The sequence below is a fragment of the Eufriesea mexicana genome, unplaced genomic scaffold (assembly GCF_001483705.2).
Source record: "Eufriesea mexicana isolate 0111107269 unplaced genomic scaffold, ASM148370v2 scaffold994, whole genome shotgun sequence".
Taxonomy (NCBI): Eukaryota; Metazoa; Arthropoda; class Insecta; order Hymenoptera; family Apidae; genus Eufriesea; species Eufriesea mexicana.
The window spans coordinates 73,202-85,325 of NW_016909129.1; the positions used below are offsets into that span (position 1 = coordinate 73,202).

At 49.8% G+C, this 12,124-nt stretch overlaps 1 protein-coding gene across 1 annotated transcript in view; it reads left to right on the forward strand.

Annotated features, from left to right (window-relative positions):
* Window positions 1–8,170: 8,170 nt before the first annotated feature.
* Window positions 8,171–12,124, forward strand: part of LOC108547339 (nephrin) — a 99,426-nt gene continuing 95,472 nt past the window's right edge. Inside the window, exon 1 of the mRNA XM_017899810.1 lies at window positions 8,171–8,288. Within this exon, the coding sequence (XP_017755299.1) occupies window positions 8,171–8,288 (118 nt within the window). The remainder of the gene's footprint in view (window positions 8,289–12,124) is intronic.

The window sequence follows — 12,124 nt, forward strand, 5'->3', positions numbered from 1 at the left end:
TGCAAAGCTTCCGGGACGTTAGTCTCCCCTTTTCTGGCTTCGAGCTTCGCAAAAGTCCCCTCCTTTTTTCGCAGCCTAGAGCACAGCCTTGCCCCCCTTTTTCTTCCATTCCCTTGCAAACCGAAAAGTGGACTGCCGTATCGAGCGTTTCCGACTCGCTGGCTTTACCCGCTTCCGGATTCCAATCGCTTTCCGCTTTACGAGAAGGGCTTTGGGAACGTTTACGAAGTCCGCGGCAGTCGGGGTAAATTTCGAGCACCTCGTCTCCTTTCCGGCTAGATTTCTCCCCGAAAAATATTTCATACGCGTCGTTAAAATCGAACCAACGTCCAACTAACATCCAACTAACGTCAAACTCGTCGCGGAGCTCGTTCGTCGACGAGAAACGTTACTTTTAACGTCTCCCTCTCGCCTCTGTGACCGCACATCCGGTTCACGGCGAAAGGCGAACGCTTTATAGTTATAGCGCGATGTAGCCAAGGTGCTTTATCGTTGAGCCACGCGGTGTAACAATCGTGTGCTCGCATATGAATCTGTCTCGCGAATGTTCCCTAAGGTGCCGCGATATTCCGCGCATAAGTTTACACGCGCATATGCTGCACGCGTAATTACTCCCGAGCAGGAATAGACATTTCGACAGAGGAGACAGCGTTGAGCTATCTCGTCTTCTCGATCGGTGTGCCTTGGCAAACGCTATACGTCCCGAGATATAGGTGTTTCTCTTTCCATCTCCGACAATTCTCGTCCGTTTTCGTTTAATTTCGTTCGTTTAAACGCGATTCGTTTACAACGACCGAGCACCGAGAGAGAGAGAGAGAGACAGAGAGAGAGAGAGAGAGAGAGAGAGAGACTGACTCGGCTTAAACTCCGCGGCGCGTCCCGATCTCCAAAGTCGCGACAATGTAACTGCTGGGCAAGAATATAGAAATGGAAATGGCATTTCTACGACGCGGCGGAGTCTCGCGACATCTTCTTCCGCTTCTTTCCATAAATGATACACGAGCAATAACATAAATGCGCGTGTCCCGACGTTTCAGAAAATATTCATAACCCTCGATAATTCTATGCCGTTTTTTTTTTTCCGCCTTAAAAATCGCAGATGCGCACAGCATTACGGCGGAAAGGTTATTCCGTGGGAATTCTCGCATCGCGAGGGCCATGCCAGCAAACATTTCCGCTTTCGCGAATCTTTTCTCGAATTCGAAACGTTCGAACGTATGCAATGCCTTCGATTCCGCATAAATTTGCCTCGCATTTCTCCCATGCGGAATACCGCGGGATTATCACTTTGATTTAAAGCAAATAGTCCCCCCGATCGTTTTTCCCCCCGGTCTCGATGGGACAAATTTTAAGCATTCCGCCTGGCCGAAAAGTCCGAAATTTCTTTGAAATCCCGATACCCAAACGGAGGAACACGACCAGTCGGTGAAATCTAATCGAAAAGAGTACAACGTCCGCTGACTGACGCAAAATTCTGCCCCGGCATTATGCTGTCAGTCGGCTCTTCGAAACCGAGGCTTTCCCGTCTACGTTACGATAAATAGCACGAAACTCGTTTCAAAGGCGTTTCTTTGCACTCGCATCGCAGATGGATTACAAGGGAACTCGGATTCGGTATCTTTTGACGTCCCTTCCCTAGCAAAGGGTCGTTTTACGTCGTAACACTTTTAACAGGAATATTAATTTCCACTCCCTCCGATATTTGCTCGCGGTATTTGATTAAGAGGAACAAAGCGATGAAAAGAAAATCGTTCGTTTAGAACGATATCGCGCCGAACGTTGTTCGGGTTAGATCTGCAAATGAATCTCGTCTATGGAGGTTTAGTTAAAGGCCCAATCGAACTGCTTAATTATTGCCAACTGTTGCCACGTGCTTCTAATACCACCCGAGAACGCATTTGGCGTACACCTAACGTACGATCAAACGGATATCGAATCATCGTTTAACGAGCCGATGTACAGAGATATTTCCCAAACGATATTTCCCAGAAAGCGCGATGATATTTATTAAAACGCGATTTCCGATGGCAAATAAGTTAACCCTGTTCATCCGGTAAACGTCGAAACTACGTACAGTACGGGTCGCATTACGGATCAATTTATTTCGCTATCGTGACCAGAGTTTCGAATTTGCTAAATTTTTAATCACTCTCTGTATTCGCAAAAGTACTTTCATTCGTCGGATCAGATATATCGCTATTTTTGCTCGCCTGCATTTTCTATAGCGATACGGCACGAATTTTGACGCTAAACGGGGCGTTTCGCTGGAAAAAGGATCACGCGCGAACAAAATGTCGTTTCGAAATTGTCCAAATTTTCGCCACGATTAAAATCAATTTTCTTTCTACGGAAGAGAAAAAGAGAGAGGGAGAGAACTCGCGGTAACCCGAGTTCTACGAATGTTCCGAAAAGAGAGGTCACGATAGCGAGGCGATATATACCTTTTTTATAAGTTTTAAAATATTTACGCGCGCTTTTTCCAACAATGGCCTCGATTTTTATTTCGTTTCCCGCGAAGCGAACACGTAACCGCATTATTCCGTAATGTCTGGCCTGCTCCGAGCGTCGAATATAAAATCTATGCGCGCGCGGCTTTATGATCCCTTTGCATGAATGCAGAGCTTTCGATGCACTCTATGCGTCGATCGCTCGTTTAAGGCGATCCTCTCGCATTTATTAGCGCGATAATACGATACTCGGCGTTGCAAATGTTTCTTTGTGTCAACGTAACGAACTAAATCCTACCGCGCGCGCGCGCGCACGATATTTCCACCGAAATCGGCAATGTTTTTAAAGCTTATTACCGGGTGTTCCCTCTCGTTGCACGGGTTACAGATTAACATCGTTGCACTCCACCCACCGTGCAATTAGGCCACTAATACGACCGACGAAAAATGTTCGCAATAAAAGCTTGCCCTGCCGTTTCCATGACGAATTAAATGTCCGTGCGTATTAACCTACCCATTTGGCAGTCAGTGAGGCTAGCTAGACACGATTCGCGTATTTTCCACTCGATTTGTTACCTTCGAGTCCACGCCATTCCCGAATCGACGGGAATTCAGTTTTGACAGTCGCGTTGTACCTAATAATGGCGTTCCATGTAAACTGATTTCAAAAAACCGACGAATCCAATTCGGCGAAAGTGTCACGCGCAACCGACCCAACGATCCGTATCGTTTACCGTTTGAAAGCTCGATGCACGGAGATCGATAGATCTCGATTACGTTCGTACACCCCTTATTTCACGGGCAAAATCTATCACGCGCAAAGGAAGATCGATAACATTCGATTCGAATCCTCGCGAATATTCTCCGAGCACGAACAAAACTGCCTTTTCCCCTTTTTACCGCGAAACGAAAGCTGTCGTTGGAAATTCGCGATGCTGCGAATTAATTACCACACGAAACACCGATTCCACCGAGCTCGTGGATGGATCGTCGAGTGAACGTCGAACGCACGTACGCGAATCGCGCGCTTTTTGGAGCTTCTTGTCCGGAAGCGTGAATGGAAAAGCACGTTTTCCCAATCTCCACGCGTCTTGGCCATCCCCCGTCATCCCCACCACCCCTTGTTCGGTTCGCTCCTCCAACTTTTGCTCTCCTCGGTCTCCTCTTTATCTCTAGAACGGAGGTTGCGAGCTCGCACGAAGATTATCGAGCTTGCACGAAGCGGGGGTGTCGGGAAAGTGGGGTGTGTGGGTAGAGGTCTGGACGTACGCTAGAGACTTGCAGGCTTCGGGGGGAGGGGGAGAGTAGTGGCGGTAGGGTGAGTTTGGGGCGCAGGTTGGAACGAGAATGGTATCCGTGCGCGAAAGCTCATTGGCAGCATCCAGTGTCATCGCGGAGCTCGGGACGCGCGCTTCGTTATTCGTCGGGGAGCTTTCGTCGACGCGTCGAGATTCAAAGTCAACGTCGCGCGACTCGGCGTACACCATCGTCGTCCAGGTATCGAAGCGTCCTCTCGCTCGGCATCCCCTTTTCCTCGATCCTCCTTCTCGAGGATCGCCGAGAGAAATTTCGCCGTTCGTCAGGCTAGTTTACTCGTGGAAAAACTCCGATCTTTCCAAGTGGATACGCGATGGCCTGCTCGGTTGCGACTCGGTGAGCTTTTTCCCACCGCATCCGACGCGACCACGGAGCAAAGTCGTGGACGAGATCATCCGAGGGATCGATGGAAGTAGTGCGCGAGAGTACGACAGGAACTCGAGAGCGGTGCGGAATAGAGATGTCGATGCAAGTTCGTGGTGACTGAGTAACGCGAGCGAGTGTGCCCTTTCGGACGACCGATGACAGGAGATAGTAGCACGTGTTCGAGGCGCAGTTTGGCCAGGACTTGAATTCACCCTCAGGCTATTCCGCCAAGACGATGTTGTGAAAAGTGTGAAAAACAGCCGTGCGTCGTTCGGAATACGAGTATCGGTGGCTGTTTGAAACGGAAGCCCGAGGATTACCACCGTGACCCAGGTAAACGGTCGTTCGCTTGCTCCGAAACATCCTGCCAGGCCGTTGTTCCCGCTATAATTTCCACGTGAAACGTCAAGCGACGGTTTAGCGAACGATAAATTTGCCCGCGGCTCGTAGCTTATATTACAAATTCCATTCCCGATAACGTATCGATTCGACTCCAGAAATGTTTAGCAAAATCGACAGGGTAAACGAGGAAGATTCACGATAACGCTTCGGCTGACCTCTATTTCATTTTATCCCGCCGCTGTGTACAACCAGAGCGTCGAACCAAGCCTGAACCCGCTATTTATTTCGATCAAAGCGAAAGAACAAAAGGATCAAAGATCGTGCGCCACTCTTTTCCCTGTGACTGTGACAAATGGGCGAAAAGAAGAAAGGAAGAGAAAAGAAAAGAAAGAACTAGAAACCAACTACTTAGGCTCGCGCCTATGTCAACGTTCGTTAAAATCCGTCCTGCCATTTCTGATCGGCGTGTTTTGATTCTCGCGAATTTTTATCCGCCGGGAGGAGGAGGGTGTGTTAGGTCTTTTTCCGAAATGTTGACGAATGTCGACCATTTATCAGTGCCGGGCTGGATCCTTGTCAACGAGCAGGACAGAAACGATATCGCGAATTACGCTTGCTCGATTTTATTTCTATTTTTGTTCGCGTCGATTGCGCAGCGAGGGTGTTGCCAATGAACGCGGAGATTCGTTGGTCGCTGGTCGATAAAAAATAATACGTTCCAGCCGACGATGCGCGAAGCGACAATCATCGTGCCATTTGTTCGTCGTTGCTGCAATCGCTCGCATGCCTACGTTTCCCTGCCGACTCTTCGTATCTACTGCTCGTACTACGCCTACGCGAGCCGAACGGAAACGATCGCGCGAGCCCGAGTTTCCGATCGCGGCTCTTTCATCCACCGGGCTGGACGCCATCGCGCGATCTCTAACGATATCGTTACGTAATGCGCCATTCCACTCGCACGTCTTCCTTCGCTTCTCTCCGCTTCCATCGGTTTGCGCTCGTTACGAGGCTCCGTAGGTCGTCGCGAAATCGAGACGAATGCCTCGATGCCTGGGACGCGAGCCGAAATGCAGGTTTCGCGAAAGTTACCGGGATCGGGGTAAAAAGTATTTAATAAAGCGAGCTGGTCGAATGCGAGTCTGCGCGACGCGAGTATCGGTATGTTAGAACGGGGCAGGGAATTGCACGGGAAAGAAGTTTAACTCTTAAAACGGAGTCTCTTCGGGAATGGCTTTATGGTGGCAAACTTGGAGAATGGAGTGCGCTTGATGAACGAAAGTACAAGTAACTGCCTATTCGAAACTTCCGAAATATGCCGCGTTGCACGGTAGCCGTGGTACAAGCAAAGTTCGAACGAGAAAAAACCCGGTGTGTACCCTATATGCACTCGGGGCAAATTAAGCACTCCGTTATAATTTACTACGATAGTTGGCATACTTCTGATCCCCGGTAGTCGAGAACAACCCGGCGAGTTTCTTACGAATAATTTCCGTGCAATCGCTCGAGCGTTTAAGACGTCCTCGTAGTAGAGCCCGGGAATAACTTTGTCGATTCTTCCGAACGTTTATTCGCCGACTTTCGTTAAATTTCCTCGTAGCACCCGGGCACACTTGATCCGAGATCGAACCGAACATCGCGAGAAGGGAAAGGCGAAGGACTTCCTCTCTCTCTCTCTCTGTGTGTGTTTTCTTCGGGATTTTCTAAACGAGATTAAGGATAAACCTGTTAGGCCACTAAATCCAGGTGCGAAGAAAACGTTTCCCTCGGATCGGACTCGAAAAATTAGCCCCGCCTTAAGAGCATTAGGCTCTCGTCGGACGATTGTCGCTCTTTGACGTCGATGAACCTTTAGAAATCCGAAAGCCGCTATTCAATGGATCTCGCTCGTATTCGAGCTCGCTAATGGCCATTTAACAGCTTCGTGAAAAGACTAGGAGAGCGACACCGACTGTTCCACACCTCGTCTATCCAACTTTTCGGCGACGACGTCGCCACAGTCAGTCAGCCGACGTCCATCACGAGAATGTCATCGTCGCCTCGACGAATTGGTAATTCGAATTTCCAGTGGAATTTCGAGAATCTCCTTTCGTTCGGATCGTTTCGCGAACGCTAGAGAACGCCGCGTAGGTAGTTGGAAGGCGAGACGCTGTGTCTTCGGGTGCAGCAGGAGAAGTTTGCGAAAAGGAGAGGCAGCGTGTTTCCCGTGAAACTTCGTGCTGAAATCGTAACACGAATCAAGTGGACAATAAAGTCTCCCTATTTTGTCGAACATGCATTTCCAGTGGACAGATCCCGAGTCACGTATTTGGTGTACGATAGTCGGGCGCGGAAGTGGAGAGAAGTAAGTTCGTGTGTCCGACGTGGAACACATCGAAAAGACAACTCCCTTTTCCGTTCGTGGTACCGATACGGCAACGACGGTTCCCTCCTACGTTTCCTGCGAGCATCCCGAGAGAAAGGGTGGACGAGTAAAAAGTACTTACAAAGTGTCGTAGACAGTGAACGTGTTCCGTAATGCCGGTGCAACGGTAGCAGCCGTGGAGCGATAATGCCGATCACGGAAATCGAATTCGGCCCGACGCGGGTTCGTCGTCCTTCCTCCCGTTTTCGCTCGCAAACGCGTGCCACGATTTAAAGTATCGCTTCATAAATCATAAACTAGAGTGTTCCGGGGATCCTCCAACGGTTTACGATCTATTTGCTCGCGAATATGTTTACGTAGCTTTAAATCTCGATCGCGTGGGTGAGCGTCGTTCAAAGCGTCCGCAGCTCGTAGCTCGATATTACCCTCTGCGTGGCTCTCTTTATACGATCGTTCGTGTGTGGCAAGCTATCGCGGTAAAAGCAATCTTTGCAAAGTATCGATTTAGATCCTCCTTCACGCGAGAAAGAATCGCGGTAAACGTGATTCTTCTTCTTCGCCAAAAAATCGGTTCGCGAGAGAAACCGCGAGATCGTTTATTGCTCGATACCGAGTCGGGCGGATGGATCGACGACGTTGCGAGAAACTTTCCAAAGTCCCCGGTATATCGTCGTTTCGAAAGTTCATCTAGGATTATTTAGAGAAACTTCGATCAGAGCCTGGAGAATGACAAACGTCGAGGAAAAAATGAACGCGGAAGACTATTCACGATCGAATCTTGCAGCGGCGATGACGCCCAGAGGTGGTAGTAGTCATGGGCTAATCCGACCGAATGGAATTCCATTCGGCTTCCTCCCGTTCTTCGTTCTCTCGTTCCGTGGCAATTCGTGGCAATTCGATTTTCGCCAAAGCACCGGTAACCACGTTGTTATTAATTTCAGCGGCACTTTTGATCTCTCGCTTTGTTCATCCTCGACTCTCGCATTCCTCCTCCCGGCCCGGTTCTCTACTGGAAAATTACGCGGCAACGATGGGTGCCCGCGGAAAAAAAGAAAAACTGCCGCGATTAGCAACCGTAATCCGAAGAAAATTAATTTCGCTGGTAAAAGGTAACCCCCTCTCGCGATGCTCGGTCGAACATCGATCGGCGACGAGGAGAGAAAGAGAGACGACGACGTCGACGATGAACCCGGTGGACGAACCATGTTTAAATAACTTTATCGTGCTTTGTTGATAGACAAGAGAGTCTGGGATCCCGCGAGCCTCGCTCGGAGTACAAGACGTAAACGTCGTTAGGATGGTTCGAGGGTGAAATTGTCAAGAGACGTTCATCAGTATGCTGTGGATATTGATCGCCGTGACGTGCATCGAGCTATCGACCTTTGCCAACGCACAGTCGAAAAAAACCACGTCTATGCAGGAAGATGCGAACAACACCGAACCGGATCATCCGAGTAAGTAGCATTGTCATTTTCGCGAAAAACGCCTGTCCGCCCGACGCGGACTGTCAAAATTCGTTGCTCGCGTTACACCGACACGCGCGATAATGAAAAATGTGGCCACGCACGGGCGCAGAGAATCGGGAACGTCGGGCTGCCGAACGAGCGTGTCGGTGGCACTTGCAACGAAACCGCACGATGCTCGATACGCCAGTGTGTGCCGGGGTATTTTCGATTCGCCAAGCGAGATATCAAAATAATGCAAAGTTTTCTCCGCGCGCGTACGCACACGCGTACGTTGTCGCGTAGAAAGAAAAACAATTTGTTAAAATGGTTGCGGGAACGTGCTTCGCTCGGGTATGTTCTCTTTTGCTCGTTGCGACGTGCAAACCGGGCGGAGGATAGGGGTAACCGAGGAAATAGAGAGACTACTCGCACAAATTACCGCGAGCAACTTTTTCGATAATTTATTCGCGCGTTTCCCGTACACCTCGGCAAAATATCGAAATTAACGCTTAACGGGTACGTACGCGCGCAACTCGAAAGTTTTCTCGACACGCGTGCTTGCGTAACGAGCGACATACGATCCTGGAAGGGTGCGCGGTTTTTCATTTTTCATCGAAAAGCGAGGAAATAAATAAATCGGATTTGCTCGTGAAGCGGAAGGAAAACGAAAGTGGACGGAGAGTAAATGACGACGAAAGTTGGAAAGTTCAGACACGAACCAGTTGCTTTATTTCCGCGAAGATGGCCGATCCGTCGGAGCCGAACGTTACGGTTATGCGATCTCGGCGGTCAAAGTACGCGGTAAGATGGCCAATGAATCGCGAGAGTTTGCAACGGGGATTTAACGGATTAGTCGGGGTCTATAGAGCGTGCACTTTATAAGTCCTGGATGAAACCAAACTAATTAGATATGTATGGTCGGAGCGTCGCCGTGGGACATATAATTAATGCGGTGCACCGGCTAAATGAGAAATTAATTACGATATGGAAATCAGAAGGATCCCACGGCCTGGTTTACCAACGTTACCCAGGGACTCGAGTCCCGCCGGATATACGTTTCTTTGACGCAGACGCACGTGCAGAACGTGAGCCGAGACGAGGCACGTGTTACGAAAGGAGGACGATGCACATGTGCCGGCTAAAACTCGGATTCTACTCCTTCCGCCAAGACACACAGGGTGAGGAGGCAGCGCGAGGAAGGGAGAGAGAGAGGGAAGAGGGAAAAGCCAGTTCGTCGATCGCGAAATCCACCGTCACGTCGAAAAGGCTCAAAGTCGCTTTCGTGCCATCACCCGAACGCGATCGTTCTTTTTCTTCGGCACGTGCACGAACAAGCAAGCGCGCGCGCAAGCCTTCTCGAGGAATTTTCAACCAGAGACACCTACTACTACTACTCGACTACTCGTCTCTCTCCTCTCTGGCCCACGGCCTCGATGCTCGTAACCGTTTGGAAAAGTGGTTTCGACCGAAACGCGTTTCGCTAGACGGTTAAATATTAGGGTTAAGAGTTAAGGATCGAGTTAACCCTGTTGTTGAACCGGGGCCAACGAAACTATACACGGTTTACTCTACACGCGCGCTCCACCAGCCACCACGTAGCCACGAACTTCTTGCATGTGTCGCTAATCTCGTTGAAAAGCGAAACCCACCGACGTCCGCGTCTGCCTCGAATTAGTTTTCCAAATTTGGATTTCCACGGTCGGTCGAGCCACCGGAAACGATCCGAGCGGGCAAACTCGAGGGCGGCTAGAAACGACGGAGAAACATCGTTCCGATGTATCAGCGGGACGGTATTAAGGTAATGCCGCAGTTGCCGAAGAAAGTAGCGAGATTCTTCCGATAATTAGATCGAGAATATTCTCCGAGATTGCCGGGAGACAAAGTTCCCTCGGTCGTCCGTAATCTCGATGATCAATCTCGTCGGTCGATTCCGCGAAACGAAGTTCGAGTCAATTAAACGGAGCACTCTGGATATCAACGAATTCGAAAGAATGCCTCTGTTCCTCGCACCGAGTGTCGAGGAATTTCATCGCTTCGTCCAGGAACCGATTAAGCTTTCCTCGATGAAAGCTCTGGCCAGGGCTGAGCGCGCGCTTTACCTATTAACGAGCCCCGGGTACGGGGGGGTAACGCGCGTTGCGCCCAGGTCCGACGGTTGCTCGGAGCAAGGACGCTGCAAGCACGAGAGAACGTTGTTCGATTTTTGAAATTTACATCGTAGGGCAACGACATCGAGATACCGGTTTCCTGTCGCTAACGAGTTTACGAGTCTACTAAACTGTTTTCTTTAGTGGACTCGAGCAACGATTCTAGTGGTCTGGCAGACTTTTCAGCAGACTCGGGTCTACGTACACCGCGGCGCAATCTGCTTGCACGATTATTGGATTGCAGTCTTCGCAAACAAACGGGAGTAACGCGTAAATTCGAAACGCGAGTGCGCGCGCGCGGTTAACGTAAAAGTCGATTCAAGGACAGGTGCAGCTACTCTACGTTGCTACCGATAGAAATTTCTCCTCGTAACATACCGGCGGCGCGCTGTAAAAGCTCGTTTACTCGCGCAGACCGTTTATTCTTCGGTTGCCTTTTTCGCAACGATAAAAAACGCGAGTAGCAGAGGAGAGTAACGCGGACCGACGCATTTAAAGGTCTTACAACACTTTGTCGTTGGAACGCCCAAGACGCGGAGAGACGGGAGCTGAAAAATCTACGGTAAATACACCCACCTTTAAGTATCCTTTCGAAGGGTGGAGGATGCTCGGGCGTTGAGAAGGGTTCGGCGCGAAGGGAAAAAGAGAAGCGAAATATCGCGGAAAAATTACCTCCCCGAGGGGACGCCGAAATGGAGAGAGAGTTTAGATAAAAATTTCCTACGTTTGTCACGGTCCTTCCTAATTAAAGGTTCCGAGATTAATGCCGGTAATTTTCCACAGCCCCGGGCAATCGATACCTTCTCGCTTGGACCTTCCGAGCAACGAATCCTCGTCGTATTTCGCCCCCGATGTCCATTTTCCAAGAAATCACCCTTCGAATATTCCTTCCTGCCGGAGCAGTCGCGTCGTCCTTAAAACTTGCCGGCTCGTCGACGTCGTCGATATCTATCCTTCGCTCGTTCCTCCACCGAGAAATTACGCGCGTGCACCCTCCTCCCCATCGAGCAATCCTATCTTTCCAAAGGTCGATTCGACGAAAGCTCGTTAAAAGTCGAAGGAACGACCAGCGGACGGTATAATTAAAAGCGCGAGAGTTCGCTGAAATGGCCAAAGCTCGCCGCCAGAACAGCCCCCGATTAGTCCGCGGGGCGCGATACTCGGGATTCGCGTGGAACGGGTCTAGAGAAACGAGCGGTACATCGGTCTACGCGACTTTAAACCGTCTAATGAAGTTCGTTACATCGAGACCGCGTACTTATTTCGGATACAGTTAAGCAGCTTTCAGCCCACGAGCGTCTCTTCTTGTTGTTTCGGCAGGAGCGGCGTAACACGGGACCCAGCTGGTTACTCGGAACAACGATCAAGCCGCTCTAACGAGTGTTTAAACTAAGCTTGTTAACCATCGCGAACGAACAAGAAGCATCGAAGTGAAACGGACGCGTGTGTTAAACCGGCTCGTGATTCGCCCCTTCCGCAACCAGCTGCCACACGCACACCCCCGTCGAGTTTCTTTCGGACGACTGTAACAACGCGGTGTCGAGGGAAAAGTGCGTGTAAAATAACGCGATTATTAATCCAACTATAGTCACCGTATAGTGCTCAGATTTGTTCGCAAAGAATTACAAGCGTTATCGGGATGAACGGTTTTTCTTTTCGTCTTCTCCTTTCCTTTTTTTTTTTTTTTTTTTTTTTAAA